At 39.6% G+C, this 16,089-nt stretch overlaps 1 protein-coding gene and 1 long non-coding RNA gene across 10 annotated transcripts in view; one reads left to right on the top strand and one right to left on the bottom strand.

The window, feature by feature from the left end:
* Nucleotides 1-16,089, top strand: part of LOC114678280 (uncharacterized) — a 63,075-nt gene that overhangs the window by 40,319 nt on the left and 6,667 nt on the right. The window contains exon 4 of one of the 3 annotated variants that reach the window (XR_013417823.1): nt 8,429-8,503. The exons of the other annotated variants lie outside the window; for them this stretch is intronic. This is a non-coding gene — a long non-coding RNA (uncharacterized LOC114678280). The remainder of the gene's footprint in view (nt 1-8,428; nt 8,504-16,089) is intronic. 3 annotated transcript variants of the gene reach the window in all.
* KLHL5 (kelch like family member 5) overlaps nt 12,472-16,089 on the bottom strand; it is a 77,534-nt gene continuing 73,916 nt past the window's right edge. For all 7 annotated transcript variants that reach the window (XR_001444743.3, XR_013417819.1, XR_013417818.1 and 4 more), the window contains one exon: nt 12,472-13,669. Coding sequence is in view for 4 of the 7 variants with exons in the window: in XM_028848395.2 (XP_028704228.2) it covers nt 13,613-13,669 (57 nt within the window). In the remaining 3 variants the exon portion in view is untranslated. The remainder of the gene's footprint in view (nt 13,670-16,089) is intronic.

Below are 16,089 nucleotides of genomic sequence, written 5' to 3'. Positions count from 1 at the left end.
CCATAATTATAGTGTCGTACAGAATAGTTTCACTGCCCTGAAAAAGCCCTATGCTCTGTCTGTTCATCCTTCCCTCTCCCCTAACCTCTAGTGTCCACCGATCTTTTTACTGTCTCCATAGTTTAGGCAAGATTTTCATTTGCCCCATTATTGATGATGAACTTTTTTTTTTTTTTTTAAGATGGAGTTTCACTCTTATTGCCCAGGCTGGAGTGCAGTCGCATGATCTCAGCTCACTGCAACCAAACAAGTGATTCTCCTGCCTCAGCCTCCCAAGTAGCTGGGATTACAGGCACCTGCCACCATGCTTGGCTAATTTTTGTATTTTTAGTAGAGAGGGGGTTTCACCATGTTGGGCAGGCTGGTCTCGAACTCCTGACCTCAGGTGATCCACCTGCCTCGGCCTCCCAAAGTGCTGGGATTATAGGCGTGAGCCACCGTGCCGGCCGATGTGTACAGTTTGATCACTTAATTAAGGTGATGTCTGCAAGGCTTCTCAACTGAAAGTTACTCTCTGACCTTTGAAAAAAGTAAATATTCGGGGGGAGCTACTTTAAAACGATGTAAACATCTTGTTCCTCATCAAACTTCCAATCTATGTATTTATTTTATTTATATATATGTGTGTGTTCCTATTTTATTCAAATGGTTATAGTTCATGACTCATTTTTTACTTTAATTTTTTAAACTTATTTTAAGTTCAGGGGTACATGTGCGGGTTTGTGATATAGGTAAACTTGTGTCATGGAGGTTTCTTGTATGTATTAATTCATCACCCAGGTATTAAGCCTGGTACCCATTGGTTATTTTCCCTGATCCTCTCCCTCCTCCCACCCTCTACCCTCCATTAGGCCCCAGTGTGTGTTGTTCCCTTCTATGTGTCCATGAGTTCTCATCATTTAGCTCCTACTTATAAGTGAGAACATGCAGTATTTGTTTTTCTGTTCCTGTGCTGGTTTGCTGAGAATAATGACCACCAGCTCTACCCATGTCCCTGCAAAGGACATGATCTCATTCTTTTTTATGGCTGTATAGTATTCCATGGTGTGCATGTACTACATTTTCTTTATTCAGTCTATCATTGATGGGCATTTAGGGTGATTTCATGTCTTTGCTATTGTGAATAGTGCTGTGATGAACATACACGTGCGTGTGTCTTTATAACAGAATGATTTCTATTCCTTCGAGTATATACCCAGTAATGGGATTGCTGGGTTGAATGGTATTTCTGTCTTTAGGTCTCTCACCGTCTTCCACAATGGTTGAAGTAATTTACACTCCCACCAACAGTGTGTAAGTGTTCCTTTTTCTCCACAACCTTGCCAGCATCTGTTATTCTTGGTGAGATGGTATCTCATTGTGGTTTTGATTTGCTTTTCTGTAATGATCAGTGATGCTGAGTTTTTTTTTTTTCATGTGATTCTTGGCTGCATGTATGTCTTCTTTTGAAAAGTGTCTGTTCTTGTCCTTTGCCCACTTTTTAATGGAGTTGTTTTTTTCTTGTAAATTTGCTTAAGTTCCATATAGATGCTGGATATTAGATCTTATTTATTTTTATGCTTAAATTGTCTCCTGTTTGGCCAGTGGAAGCCCATCCAACTGGGCCACAATGTCTTTCACAAATCTTCATCAGTCTTTGTGCATAACCTTGTTTTTTGGTTAGATGGTAAGATGTTCCCAGTTCACCTTGTATTTTCGATGCCTCAGCTCTGGAATCAGCCATTTCTCCAAGATGTTTTATTCTTTGTTTGTTTGTTTTTGTTTGAGACAGGGTCTCATTCCATCACCCAGGCTGGAGTGCAGCAACATGATCATGGCTCACTGCAGCCTTGACCACCTGGGCTCAATCCTCCCACCTCAGCCTCCCAAGTAGCTGGGACTGCAGGGGTGCACCACCATGCCCACATAATTTTTTATTTATTTTTTTGTAGAGACAGGGACTCACTATATTGCCCAGGATGCTCTCAAATTCCTGGGCTCAAGTGATCCTCCCCACTTTGGCCTCCCAAAGTGAAGATTTTTTTTTTTTTTTTTTGGTAAAAAGTGGCATTTAGAAGCTAAGACCTGGACATAAGGTGTATTTATTGCTATTCTCAGGCTGGCTCAGTTCAGAGTTAGGGAATATCTGTTGGTCTATATACCTATCTTTCTACACACACACACACACACACACACACATTTGCATGTGTATTTATCTATTATCTGTCTCTCTCTTGAAAACCACGAGTTTACAACAATATGCCGAATTCCAATTCAATGCCATAGGGATCATCCTTGTTTTTTCCTCTTCTGTATTTGTCACTTCCTTCTCCAACAGTGAAAACCTTGGCTTTCATTTTCCTTAAGGTAATTACTAGTTTGATCAATCTTCTATGGAAACAACCTCCAATTTCTGCTGCCACACCCACCCCGGCCCACAGGCCCATGTTTTCCTGCTTGGGCTCTCACTCCCCTTTCCAGGCTGTTCTCCCTCACGGATGGCCTCCTCGCACCGCTTGGGCTCTGAAAGCCCACACCATGCACAGGGGTGCTGTCCTCTCTCTCCTGGACCCTGGCTCACTCGCCACCGCAGGCTATCCCCTGGACAGGCACCTTCCCCATCATGCCCAGGCTCTAATCCCCCAGGTGCTGGGCTGTTCTCAGGTGTGGATATCTCCCTCATCCTGCTCAGGCTCTGACAGTCCGGGCCAGGCTGCCGTGCTGTGTGGATGCTGTCCTTACTCTGATGGGGGTCTGAGACCCTGTGCCAGGCCACCCCCCTGTAGCCCACGCTCCTCACCCCACTTGTACTCCAGTATCCCACATTGGGTCACTGTGAGTCTTCTCGACACCACTGTGAATGCCATCCTTCCTATAATCTACCTAATAGCTTTACAATTGAATTATGAAGGAAGGGGCTGGGTATGGTGGCTCACGCCTGTAATCTCAGCACTTTAGGAGGCCGAGGAAGGCAGATCACCTGAGGTCAGGAGTTCAAGACCAGCCTGGCCAAGGTGGTGAAACCCTGTCTCTACTAAAAATACAAAAATTAGCTGTACGTGGTGGTGGGCGCCTGTAATCCCAGCTACTTGGGAGGCTGAGGCAGGAGAATCGCTTGAACCTTGGGGGCGGAGGTTACAGTGAGCCGAGATCACGCCATTGCACTCCAGCCTGGGCTACAAGAGCAAAATTCCGTCTCAAAAAACAAACTGGCATATATGTTTATCAGCAGAACCAGACACCGCTGAATTATGATATGGTCCAAAAACAGGGAAGAAAAGGGACAGTGATTCAATTCATTCTAACATGTGTGTGTGTGTGCATGTGTGTGTGTGTGCGTGTGTGTGTATGTGTGTGTGTGATCGCCACTATGTTCTCAGAGCTAAGGTAGCTAAAAGACATGAAAAAAAATCTACTCAAAACATAGATAGTATTTAAGTAATTTAAAGTTTATTTAAAAAAATCGTTTCCCTTCCTTAATTTTATATATATATAAATATATATATATAATTTATATATATATATATATAAAAATATATATATATATATTTTTTTACTAAGTCTTTCTCTGTCACCCAGGCTGGAGTGCAATGACATGATCTCTGCTCACTGCCACCTCTACCTCCTGGGTTCAGTGGACACGAGCCCTTTTCTCCTTCCCCAGCCTGCGCGGTGCTAAATTTTGTCGGTAGAGGGTGCTGGAGACATTGCAGAAGGAAGGGGAGAAGCAATCTGCTGCCGGTTCTGAGCGTCCCCGCCCACTACTGTTTACCTGGGCCATTTCTCAGAGTTGTGTTTGCAGCGAGAAATCTCGAGGACAAACAGCAGGAGAGCCTACCACTTACTATAAAAGCAATGAAGTTCCCAAGCTCCGTGGATTCCCACCTGGAATCCTCTGTCTTGTTCCTGGGGAAATTGAAGGGCACAGGGAAGTGAACCCAACACGATATTCCTACTGCTTTCTGTGCCTTCAGTAATAAAATCCTTTTACTTCAACCCCTGGATGTCTTCTGCCAGCATCCATGAAACCATAACAGGTCAGCTTATTAGCTCCAGTAGGGCAAAAGCAAATCTCAGATCCTGATAACTAGCCAATCCTTTCTGAGTCCAATCCTCTGTTATGGGGCATGATTATTTATTTAAAATCTTCCCTGTTCAGATGACCATGTGGTTTCTGTCTCCCGACCGGACCCTGTCTGATACATCACAGCAGCAGACGCATCCTCCTTAGGTGGCCATGCATAGTCCTTAGAATTGCGAAGCATTTGGCTGCCTTCAATGACATGAAACTTCTAATAATGGGTTTATGACTTCCTGCTAATGGCTCATCCTCTCATTTCCATTCATGACTGCTCAACTCAGCATCCCTGCTCTCTGCTCTATTGACAGCAACAGCCCTCTGCACCCAAGTCATTAACTATGCCATGCTTTCTAAAATGCCCTTCTTTTGTCCTTTCACAGAACATATTTAAAAAGAAAATAGAAAGGCACTTATGAAAGCTATCTGTGTGTGTATCCATTCATGCACACAATAGGCAGAATTATATAGCCTGTTTCTACTCACTAAAAGTAAAAACTTAAAATGTAACACAGATGTGGTGAGGACGTATCTTGGCATTAAGTATGTATCATCCTGTGTAATGTAGACAGCTTAAACTCACCTCCATGTAGCAATCTTGCAAAGAGTTTTTAAAAGGCTCTAAGGTCATACAGATCTGGTTGGTTTTGAAATTTGACTCTGACATTTACTAGCTAGTTTCCCTATCATTAACTGGGAATAGTCATATCTACTTCATACAGCTGTTGTAAAAATTAAATGAGTTAACATACATATGAAATGCTTAGCACAGTGTCATATAATCAAGCTGACTCATCCTCCCTATGTTAAAATAATCAAATGAACAAGTCTAAAGCAATTTAATAAAACTTGAATTTTTAACTCAATTTCACTTCAGTGCCTCCACAGCTAAGATATTCCCTAATTGTTTTCAGACCCAGAGAAAACTTTCTCAGAGACTCTTAGAGACTTTCTTAGGGTGACCCTGACATGTGGAGTTCAGGCCCACATTCCTCAGTCTTTCACCTCGTGGTCTCTTCTTTCAATTACTTTCTTATCATTGGATTTATGTAATGTAAATAAATTATAAAATTCCTCCACAACCCAAATATTGAGTAAAATATCAGTAGCATTTGAAAATCTGTTATAAAGGACATAAAGATGGAACAATAGACACTGGGGACTCCCAGAGAGGGAAGGGAGGTAGGTAGGGGCTGTGGGGTGAAAAACTACCTATTGGGTACTGTACTCACCCCCTAAGTGACAGGATCATCCGTACCCCAAACCTCAGCATCACACAATATACCCATGTAATAAACCTACACTTGTATCCCCCTAACTCTAAAATAAAAATTGAGGCCAGGCACAGTGGCTTACACCTGTAATCCCAGCACTTTGGGAGGCCAAGGCGGGCAGATCACAAGGTCAGGAGTTTGAGACCAGCCTGACCAACAATGGTGAAACCCTGTCTTTACTGAAAATGCAAAAAAATTAGCCGGATGTAGTGGCGCATACCTGTAATCCCAGCTACTCAGGAGGCTGAGGCAGGAGAATCACTTGAACCCAGAAGGCGGAGCTTGCAGTGAGCCCAGATCGCGCCATTGCACTCCAGCCTGGACGACAGTGCGAGACTCCGTCTCAAAAAAAAAAAAAAAGTTGTATTTTTTTTTTAAAGAAAATATGTTGTAATATTGCTGGGAGAAGAGAAAATAGACTGCTTAGTTAATGTATTAATGTATTTTAGCTGGAAGCAGTCCGTATGGCTACTTAAACAAGGTCGGGAGGGAGGAGCAGGTAGACTGAGTGGGGGCCTGCTTGCTGATTGCATCTCTTGCAGTTTTATGACCAGCTGCTATGTCTCCATATATTTTATTTTACTTTTTATTTTTTGAGGCAAGGTCTCACTCGTGTCACCCAGGCTGATCACAGCTCACTGCAGCCTTGACTTCTCAGGCTCAGGCAGTCCTCCTGTCTCTGCCTCCTGAGTAGCTGGGACCACAGGTGCACACCATCACGCCTGGCTAATTTTTAAAAAATTATTTGTAGAGATGGGGGTCTCCCTGTGTTTCCAGGCTGGTCTCGAACTCCTGGCCTCAAGTGATCCTCCTGCCGTGGCCTCCCAAAGTGCTGGGATTACAGGCGTGAGCCACTGCATCTAGCATCCATAATATTAGTCAGGTACAGACAGAAGGCATGACTGGCATTTTAAAAATTAGTTTTATTATTATTTTATTTATTCTGCTAGCAGTCTTTATCCCAGCACTGAATGGCTGGCATTTTAAATTTGAAACAATGAATTACAAACTTTAACGATAAAATTAATTTTAAAAACAGTAAATTGGCGGACAGTTCCCTCCATCCCTCTGCACATGTTCCATGCTGCAGTCAGCCTGGGCCGCTCACTACTTTCTGAAGGTATCCCGGCTTTCCCTCTTCCGTGCCCAGGTTTTCCACCCTAGTCCACTCTCCTAGGCCACCCCCACCAACATGTGAACAAGGAAGCCGCAAGGATTCTTTCTGTTCTGTGTTTCAGAATCTGTGATACTATAAATGCACACTCCAATACCTTGGAGATGGTTTACCTCAAAGACCACATATATTTCCTATTTATATTCAATGAATAATTAGTGGAAGTGAATTATGTGAAGGTGTAACAATAGATAAAAAGGTAAGTGCTTCAATATACCCCCGTATGTGGCCTTAAGGAACTACCATTCTCTCCCCTCCTTTGTTTTATCATCTATTACTGTATAGGATCTCAGTCTCCCTACTGTTTTGCTCAATGCGTTAGATCAGAAAGTTTCTGAGGTAAAGGGATTCTCTATTGGATTAACTCACTCTCCCAGTCCTTCTCTGCTGCTTTGCTACTGAGTTTCTGATACGGAATCAGAAGTAAGTAGGTCAGCTTTTGCCAAACTTATTACCCAACATTTTTCTTCTCTGAAGTTCTCACACAACACAGTTATTCTTGTCACTGCAGAGATGGCTCTGAGTGACAGCTTCTCCCTAACCTCATCACTCCAGCTACCACTAAGCTGGGACCTCTTTCCTTCCACAAAATTTGCGCCAGGTCAGTGTGGTGACTCAGGCCTACAATCCCAGCACTTTGGAAAGAGGAGGAGGGAAGATTGCTTGACCCCAGGAGTCTGAAACCAGCCTGGGCAACAATGTGAGATCCTGTCTCTACAAAAAATAAAAACAGAAAAAAAAAATTAGCCAAACATGGTGGTGCATGCCTCTAGTCCCAGCTGCTGACAGGCTGAGGCTGAGGCTGGGGTGGCTGCTTAAGCCCAGGAAGTTGTGGACGTAGTGAGCTATGATCCGGCCATTACACTCCAGTCTCAAAACAAAATCAACCAATCAACCAATCAACCCCCAGATTTACTCTACATCCTTTTTGTTTCTCCTTTTTTTCCCTGAAGGTGAACGTCTCCCTGAAAATCAGTACTCATTTAAGTTGAACTTTTTTTTTTTTATTTTGACACAAGGTGTCTGTCACCGAGGCTGGAGTGCAGTGGTGCAATGTCAGCTCACTGCAACCTCCGTCTCCTGGGCTGAAATGATCCTCCCACTTCAGCCTCCCAAGTGGCTGGGACTATTCCCAGCTAATTTTAGTATTTTTAGTACAGACAGGGGTATCAAGATGTTGCCCAGGCTGGTCTCGAACTCCTGAGCTCAAGCAATCCCCCCGCCTCAGCCTCCCAAAGTGCCGGGATTGCAGGTGTGAGTTCTTTACAGCAGTGTGAAAATGGACTAATAACAAGGTATTTATGGACCTTAAGGGTAATTTTGACCACATTTGTTACACAGGCCATGGTAAATGATTACATTTGTAGACATTTTGGTGCCTTGATGTTAGCAAGGGTTGCACAGTAACTTTTCACACACATTCATTCTGGAGATGTATAAAAAGTTGTAATTACTTATATTAAATACATTTTTGGTAACAAAGCCTAGTACCAGATGCTGGCTTTAGATAACAGGGCAGTCTAATGACTTCTGACTTCCTCAGATAAGGAGTTTTGCCTCTGGATGGTCTGCTTGATGGCCACCAGGTGATTTTTGCTGTCCTCAAAACTATGTGAAAATACCTCAATTAAACCTAATTGTTTATTATCCACAAAGAAACATGGTGAAATGGAACCAGCTTGAGCCTGGGCAAAGATCCAGGGCACTAGATTTGCTTCCCAAGCTTCCCTGGGTTTGCTCTCTAAATTGTACCTCGTTAGCCCAAATAATTACCCAGGACTAGAGGGAAATGAGGGTGGCAGTGAAGTGTAGCAATGATGCCAATACCCACATCAGTCAATATGGCATTTCTTCAAGAGGCTTGCGCGTTGTTCAGCCCCAAGAGAAGATACAAAATAAACATGATACTCTCCTATGCCTTAGGAATGAGGACAAAGGCTGTGATGGGAGAGGTGGTGTGTTCTTAAGTTCTTTAAGACTCAGAATGATGAAAATGCTGTAAGTAGCCTATAATTTTTCATGGCATTTGATTTTGTTTTACTCCAGTTAAAAAATAAAAAAATTACATGAGAATTTATTATCTAGTCACAGTAAAATTAAATACCATTTTATTGAATATTTGTTTTTGAGTAAGACTTATTAACAATTCCAAATATTACAGAGTTCATGAAAAGATATCTATTTCAACTTTTAGAAAACATTTGTGGAATGCCTGCCATGTACCAGATGGAGGGGAGTTCCTGTTAACTCTCCCCTCATGGCTCTCAGTGTTTCTCACTCCCTTCTTAGGTTGAAATTAAGATTTAAGAGTCTTTCTGTCAGATTTTTAGAAATTAATTTATTAGCAAATTACATTGAAAACATTCTCTTCCGGATGTATGTAAATCCAGTGTTTTGATCCTAGTGAAGCGTACAGAATGCTATTATTATGACATTTAAGTATCATAACATAATGTAGCTAATAAAGCTTTTAAAACATTATGGTAAAGCGTATGTGAAATTTACCATTAGTGACATTGAGTACCTTCACCATGTTGTGCAATCATCCCCAATAAGTAATTCCAGAACGTTTTCATCACCCTAGAAGGAAACTCCTTTTTAGCAATCACTCCCCACTCCTCCTTTCTCTCAGCCTCTTACAACCATTTATCTGCTTTCTGTCTCCATGGATTTGCCTATTTTGGATATTTCATATAAATGCACTCATGTGATACATTGCCTTTTGTGTCTGCCTTCTTTCACTTGGCAAAATGTGCTCACGGCTCATCCATGTTTTAGCATGTATCAGTACCTCATTTCTCTTTATGGCTCAATATTCCATTTTGCCATGTGTAGATACCACAGTTTGTTTATTCATTCATCAGCTGATGGCCATTTGGGTTGTTTCCACTTTTTTGGCTACTGTGACTAGTGCTGCGAAGCATGTTTGTGTGAAAGTTTTTGCTTGAACACCTGTTTCAGTTCTTTTCAGTATATGTCCAGGACTGGACTTGCTGGGTCATATGGTAATTCTTTAACTTATTGAGGAACTGCCAAACTGTTTTCCACAGTGGCTACACCATTTAACATTCCCACCAATAATGAATGAAGGTTTTCAATTTCTCCACATCCTCTCTAACCCTTATTTTCTCTATTATTTATTTTTTACCTATAGGTTTAGATCCTAGGTCTATTTTTTTTTTAAAAGTTATCGTCATTCTAATAGGTGTGAAGTGGTATCTTCCTGTGGTGTTGATCTGCATAATGACTGATGACATTAAGCATCTTTCCATGTGCTTGTCAGCAATTGTATATCTTCATTAGAGAAATGTCTATTTAAGTTCTTTGCCCCTTTAAAATTGGGTTGTCTTTTTGTTGAGCATAGGAGTTCCTTATATATTCTAGATACTAGTTCCTTAGCAGATATTTAAGATTTACAAAGATTTTTTCCCATTCTGTGGGTTGTCTTTTCACTTTCTTCATAGTGTCCCTTGATATATAGAAGCTTTTAATTTTGACGAAGCCCAATTTTTTTTTTTTTTTTTTTTTTTTTTTTTTTTTTTGCTGTTGTTGCTTGTGCTTTTGGTGCCATATCTAAGAAATCATGGCCAAATCCAAGGTCATGAAGACTTATTCCTATATTTTCTTCTCAAAGTTTTATGGTTTTAGCTCTTACATTTAGGTCTTTGATCTATTTTGAATTAATTTTTATATATGGCATGAAGTACGGGTACAACTTCATTCTTTTGCATGTGAATATTCACTTGTCTTAGCACTATTAGTTGAAGACACTGTTCTTTCTTCATTGAGTGGTCTTGGAACCCTTGTCAAAAAAATCAATTGACCATAGTGTATTGACGTAATTTATTTCCGGACTTTCCATTCTACTCTATTGCTTTATATATTTTTATACCAACACAACACTGTTTTGATTGAAGTAGCTTTGCAGTAAATTTTGAAACTGGAAAATGCGAGTCCTTCGCCTTTATTCTTGTTCAAGATTGTTTTGAACAAACTTGAGTGCCTTCAGTAACTTGCAATCCTGTAAAAATTTTAGGGTCAGCTTTTCTGTTTCTGTAAAAGGGTCACTGGAATTTTAATGGGGATTTTATTAAATCTATAGACTAATTTTGGGAGTAATGCCATCTTAACAATGTTAGGTCTTCCAACCTGCCAGCACAGGATATCTTCCATTTATTTAGGTCTTCTTTAATTTCTTTCAGCAACGTTTTGTACTTTTCAGTGTCCAAGTCTTGCACTTTCTTGGTCAAATTTATTCGTATTTTATTCTTTTTCATGTTATTATAAATGGTTTTAATTTTCTCTCAGGTTTTTCTTAGACTTTTGGGTGTTGATCTTGCAACCTGCAACATTGCTGAATTTTTAAAATCAGCTGGAATCATTGTGTGGATTCTTTAGGATTTTTAGTACATAGGACCATATTTTCTGCAAATGTAGTTTTACTTCTTCCTATTTGGGATTCATTTTATTTCTTTTTCTTGCCTAATTGCTCTGGCTAGACCTTCTAGTATAATGCTGAATAGCAGTGGGGAAACCAGGAATTTTCATGATATTAGGGGAAAAATTTTCAATGTTTTGCTATTATGTTGTTAGCTGTGGGTTTTTGTGAATGTCTTTATCAGATTAAGAAAGTTCCCTTTTCTTCCTAGTTTGCAGTGTTTTTACCATGAAAGAGTGTTGGATTTTGTCAGATGCTTTTTCTTATCAACTGAGGTGATTATGCTGTTTTTTCCCTTCATTCTATTAATATGGTATATTACATCGATTGACATTTGTGTGTAGAACCATGTTCCCTGCACTTCTTTGATAAATCTTGCTTGGTCATGCTGTATGATCATTTTAATAAGCTACTAGATTTGGCCTGCTAGTATTTTGAAGTTTTTTTGCATCTATATTCATGAGGGATATTGGTCTGTAGTTTCCCTGTGAGGTCTTTGGCTTTGGTGTTAAGGTAATGCTGGCCTTGGAGAATGGGTCACAGGGTGCTCCTTTCTATTCCATTGTTTGGAAGAGTTCGAGAAGGATTAGTGTTAATTCTTCTTCATATGTTTGGCATAGTTTGCCAGTAAACTCATTTAGTCCTGGACTTTCTTTGCTGGGAGATTTTTGAGTAGTGGTTCAATCTCTTTACTTGTTATAGGGCTGTTCGGAATTTTTATTTCCTTTTGAGCCTGTTTTGTCAATTGGTGTGTTTTTTAATCTAGGTCATCTAAATTGTTGGCAACAATGCTTGTTTTTATGAATAAATTTGTTTATAGTTAAGTTGCCTAAAATACCATGCAATTCATCTAATAGGTATAAAACTTGAAATATATTATATTGCATCTACTTTTCTAAAGCAAAATCTGTAAAATTCCATAAGAGATTTAAACAATTAAAATAAATAATTCCTCACATAAAATGAAAATTTTTTTTTTTTTTGAGACAGAGTCTTGCTCTGTCACCCAGGCTGGATGGAGTGCAGTGGCGCGGTCTCGGCTCATCACAAGCTCCGCCTCCCGGGTTCATGATTTTTTTTTTTTTCTTTTTTTTTTTAGTAGAGATGGGGTTTCACCGTGTTGGCCAGGACGGTCTCGATCTCCTGACTTCATGATCCACCTGCCTCGGCCTCCCAAAGTGCTGGGATTACAGGCGTTAGCCACTGCGCCCAGCCGAAATCTTTCTTTTTCTCCCTAGTGGTAGGAATAGTAAGAGTGAAGACTGCTGAGTGAGATGGCCTTTGTATGAATCCCTGCTCTGCCACTTACTTGCGGTATATAACCTTGGGGCTAACTTCTCTGTACCCCAATCTCCTTAGCTATAAAAAGGTAATAGAACTACCTCATAAGGTTGTTGTGAGGATTAAGTGCATTGATGCATACAAAAACTTTGATTCTTAGTTCACAATAAACAATATTAGCAAATATTATTTTCCATAAGGTGGTTACTAATTGGGGTTAAAATAAAAAGCATCTTAGACATCTCAATGACTTATATCTTGTAGGATTTATCACAAAATGCTACTGCCCAGTGCATTTTTGCAAACAATAACAATTCACTGAGAGTAATAACATTCACATATATAATTAGAGTTTACAAATGTAAAAAACTTAGGGTAACAAACACTTTAAACTTAGTTTTTAGACATTCAATAAGCCCATTCCCCCACAAACTTTGATTACAAAGAAGCACAATGGGTTAACTGTGGCAAAACATAAGAAATAAGGCAGGGGAGGCAGATACAGACTTGAGAACATAAGGATATCCAAAAAATTTTGTCAATATCAAAAGACAAAATCAAAGCATCTTTTATAATATAAAACAAATCCATATAATTAAATACTAATTAGGTGAAAGAACATTATAGGGTATATAACATTTATTTTCTCTACATAAATTTGCATATCTTAAATTTAATGCAAAACATCATGTTTCAACTTCAACTTAACATCATAACATGTAGTTCTTGGTGAGTCTAGATGTAATGGAATGAATATTTAAATAGACTTCAAAGATCCTATCAAGTTTTTATTTGGTTATTGTTGCTTTAAGTCCTTAATGCTTTTCTTTATTTATTGGACTAAGCCAATTTTAGAAACAAAATCCACAACCAACACACATATAATGCAGATGTTTCTGAAAAAACTAAATAGTGTTATCTTTAGTGTATCATTAAAATAGTGGTTGTGGTTAAACAAGCAAACAAATTACTGCAACTCATGTATGATAAGCTTACAAAAAGTAGCATTTTAAAGTTTCATCTGGTGTGTCTGCACTGTAGGAAAATAAATCTGGATGTGAGTAAGATGTGCTTGACTGAATTAAGTGAAACCCCCAGTTAGCACTGGGTTATGTTCCAGGGCAGTGCATTTGTCCTCACATATTACATCAGGAATGTGTGTTCACAATCCACCAGCTCCATGTTTTAATTTACTAAGAAATGAAAGGAATTAATCCTGGTCCATCCACTGCTTCCTCCTTTGTTTTACTATCTTCACTTTGAGATCAGGCACTTTGTGCCCAGGATTGTGACAATGCACGTTTACTAAAAATGTATCCATTGATAGAATAATTATACTAAATTAATAAGGGAAGACGGTGTCTTCATGTAGAAAACAGAGCACTAAATTATAATTTTACAGTCACAACACAAGCTCCAGCTCTTCCTAGGCACAGTGGAGCAACCTGAAAAAGAAAAAGAGATATGTATTGGATTTGTAGGTTAAAATGTCGACACTACTATACCAGTTGGTGAAATATTGAAGCAGCCTGTACTTGTTGGCAAAGGGTTGCCGCCCTGGCCCCTGCTGTATCAGTGCTGTTTCTGGCCTGGTCCTCTTCCCAAGAACCACCCTCCGTGGCAAAGCTTCACAGACTAAGTTGTTCTGGGTATATCATGATTGTGTAGCATTCACTCTTCTTTAAAGGTGATTTTTAAAAACAGCTCAAGAATTAATCTACATGAAACACTCTATTTTAGCCAAAATGATGCACAGTATGGATATGAAGAAATGCTGAACACTTACAGTAACACTGTGACCAATATGGAGGAAAGATCAAGTTTTATCTAGAGAGGTCTAACAGCCATGCTGTCTCAGAGATAGCACACAAAATACTCTGAATGCCTGGGGATCTGCTTATTCTAGAAGAACTCGTAACCTCACATTTTTTGACTACCTTCTATGTGCACGGTTGAAAAGTCTAAACCCATTCTACTACTTTTTAGCAGACTAAATAAATAATAAATGCTACCCATCCAACTCCCCTAGGAGTGGAAACAAACTCAGTGAATGAGCTCTGTTACAGTGAGAGAGAAGTCGGGGGAGGGTTGCTAGGAAGGAATACAATCTAAATTTATGGATAAAGAACAATTCTTAAATCTTTCACCTCTTTTTTAAACAATAGGAACTCTAGACACTGGGTAATTTATAGTGGAAATAAAAGTGTGAACAAAAATAGTTTTTGAAGAATTACTCTGAACGCAGTAAGAATCTATGCATTTGACCCAGGAGAGTTAAAATGTTAACATGGATTGGGGGGGTGAGTAATGAAAAGTACTAGGAAGGTTTGCTTTGTACTTATATATGTTAGGGTATATACTAAAGTATTTTTGTCAAATGCCAAAATGACTTCCTAATCAGTTTGACCCCATAGACCAATGAGTAGATTTTAAGAACAGGTCAAATTTCAGTTATAAGAGAATACTTAGCAGTTCTCCATCTGAATCAGTTGTTTTGATCACTGTAAGTCTCTTGGAACAATCAAATAACCTATTTTAAAACCATATCTATTTATAGCATTATCAAACTGACCTCAAAAATCATTTATATCAAAATGTCAGTTTATAATTAGTAGCTCTTCTCAAATCACCCAAGACATTTAGTCTCTACACTGTGAATAGTTGACACTGTCATGACAACCAGCTAGAAAGTGTAGCTTAGAGAATTTGTATACAATACAATCACAATCAATCAATCAATCAATACAATCAATCAATACAATACAATCACCTCTTGCTTTGAGGTAAGGCTGGCAGTGAGGGGGTAGTGGCTTAGGACTTTGTTATCTTGTTTTAGTGCCTATACAAATGTCCATCTGTCAGAACACTGAAAGGAAAACTTCAAAATTTTTTTGTTTATTTGGCTTGTTTTTGAGACGGAGTCTTGCTCTGTCATCCAGGCTGGAGTGCAATGGTGCCATTTCAGCTCACTGCAACCTCCACCTCCCGGGTTCAAGCAATTCTCGTCCCGCAGCCTCCTGAGTAGCTGAGACGATTGGCACACGCCACCATACCTGGCTAATTTTTTGTATTTTAGTAGAGACAGGGTTTTACCATGTTGCCCAGGCTGGTCTCAAACTCCTGAGCTCAGGCAAACCATCCGCTTCGGCCTCCCAAAGTGCTGGGATTACAGGGGTGAGCCACCATGCCTGGCCCAGGAAAACTTACATTTTTCAGATACTATGAAAATGAGTTCACATTTTTAGGTGCTTTAACATAGTAATAGAGGTGGCTTACAAGAAAAATAGCTATGTGGACACTGATGATAAATTTTGATATGGGATTATTTAGCATAAAGTATTAATTATAAATAATAACAAGTCTCAAATAACTGGCTGATAGGGCTGAAATCATATATATAACTGGACTTAGGGCTTAAATACATGTCAGAAAAAGATTCTTATCTTTCTGAGCTCCTTGGGTGTCATTCACAACTGTTTTTGCCATAGTGGGAAGCTGATACCAGGTAATCATCTAATTTCCAATGAAATCTTGTAGCTCTCAATCTTATCCCTTCCTCCCTCCATCAAGTGATCTCACTTAAGAAACAGAATAAAGCCCACACAATCTAAGTCCTTTTTTTCTATCTTTTTCTTCACACTACACTCAAATTCTTATCTTTTCCCAAGCTTGGAGGGTAAGATCTTTCTTCTAGTCTGAGGGTGACCAGTCTGCTTTTTTTTTTTGCGAGGGAGTTTTTGCTCTTGTCGCCCAGGCTGGAGTGCAATGGTGTGATCTTGGCTTACTGCAACTTCCACCTCCCAGGTTCAAGCGATTCTCCTGCCTCAGCCTCCCAAGAAGCTGGGATTACAGGTGCACATCACCA

Source organism: Macaca mulatta, chromosome 5 (genome assembly GCF_049350105.2).
Source record: "Macaca mulatta isolate MMU2019108-1 chromosome 5, T2T-MMU8v2.0, whole genome shotgun sequence".
Lineage (NCBI taxonomy): Eukaryota > Metazoa > Chordata > Mammalia > Primates > Cercopithecidae > Macaca > Macaca mulatta.
The sequence above is the reverse complement of the archived record's forward strand: the minus strand, read 5'-3'. Positions and strand labels throughout refer to the sequence as shown.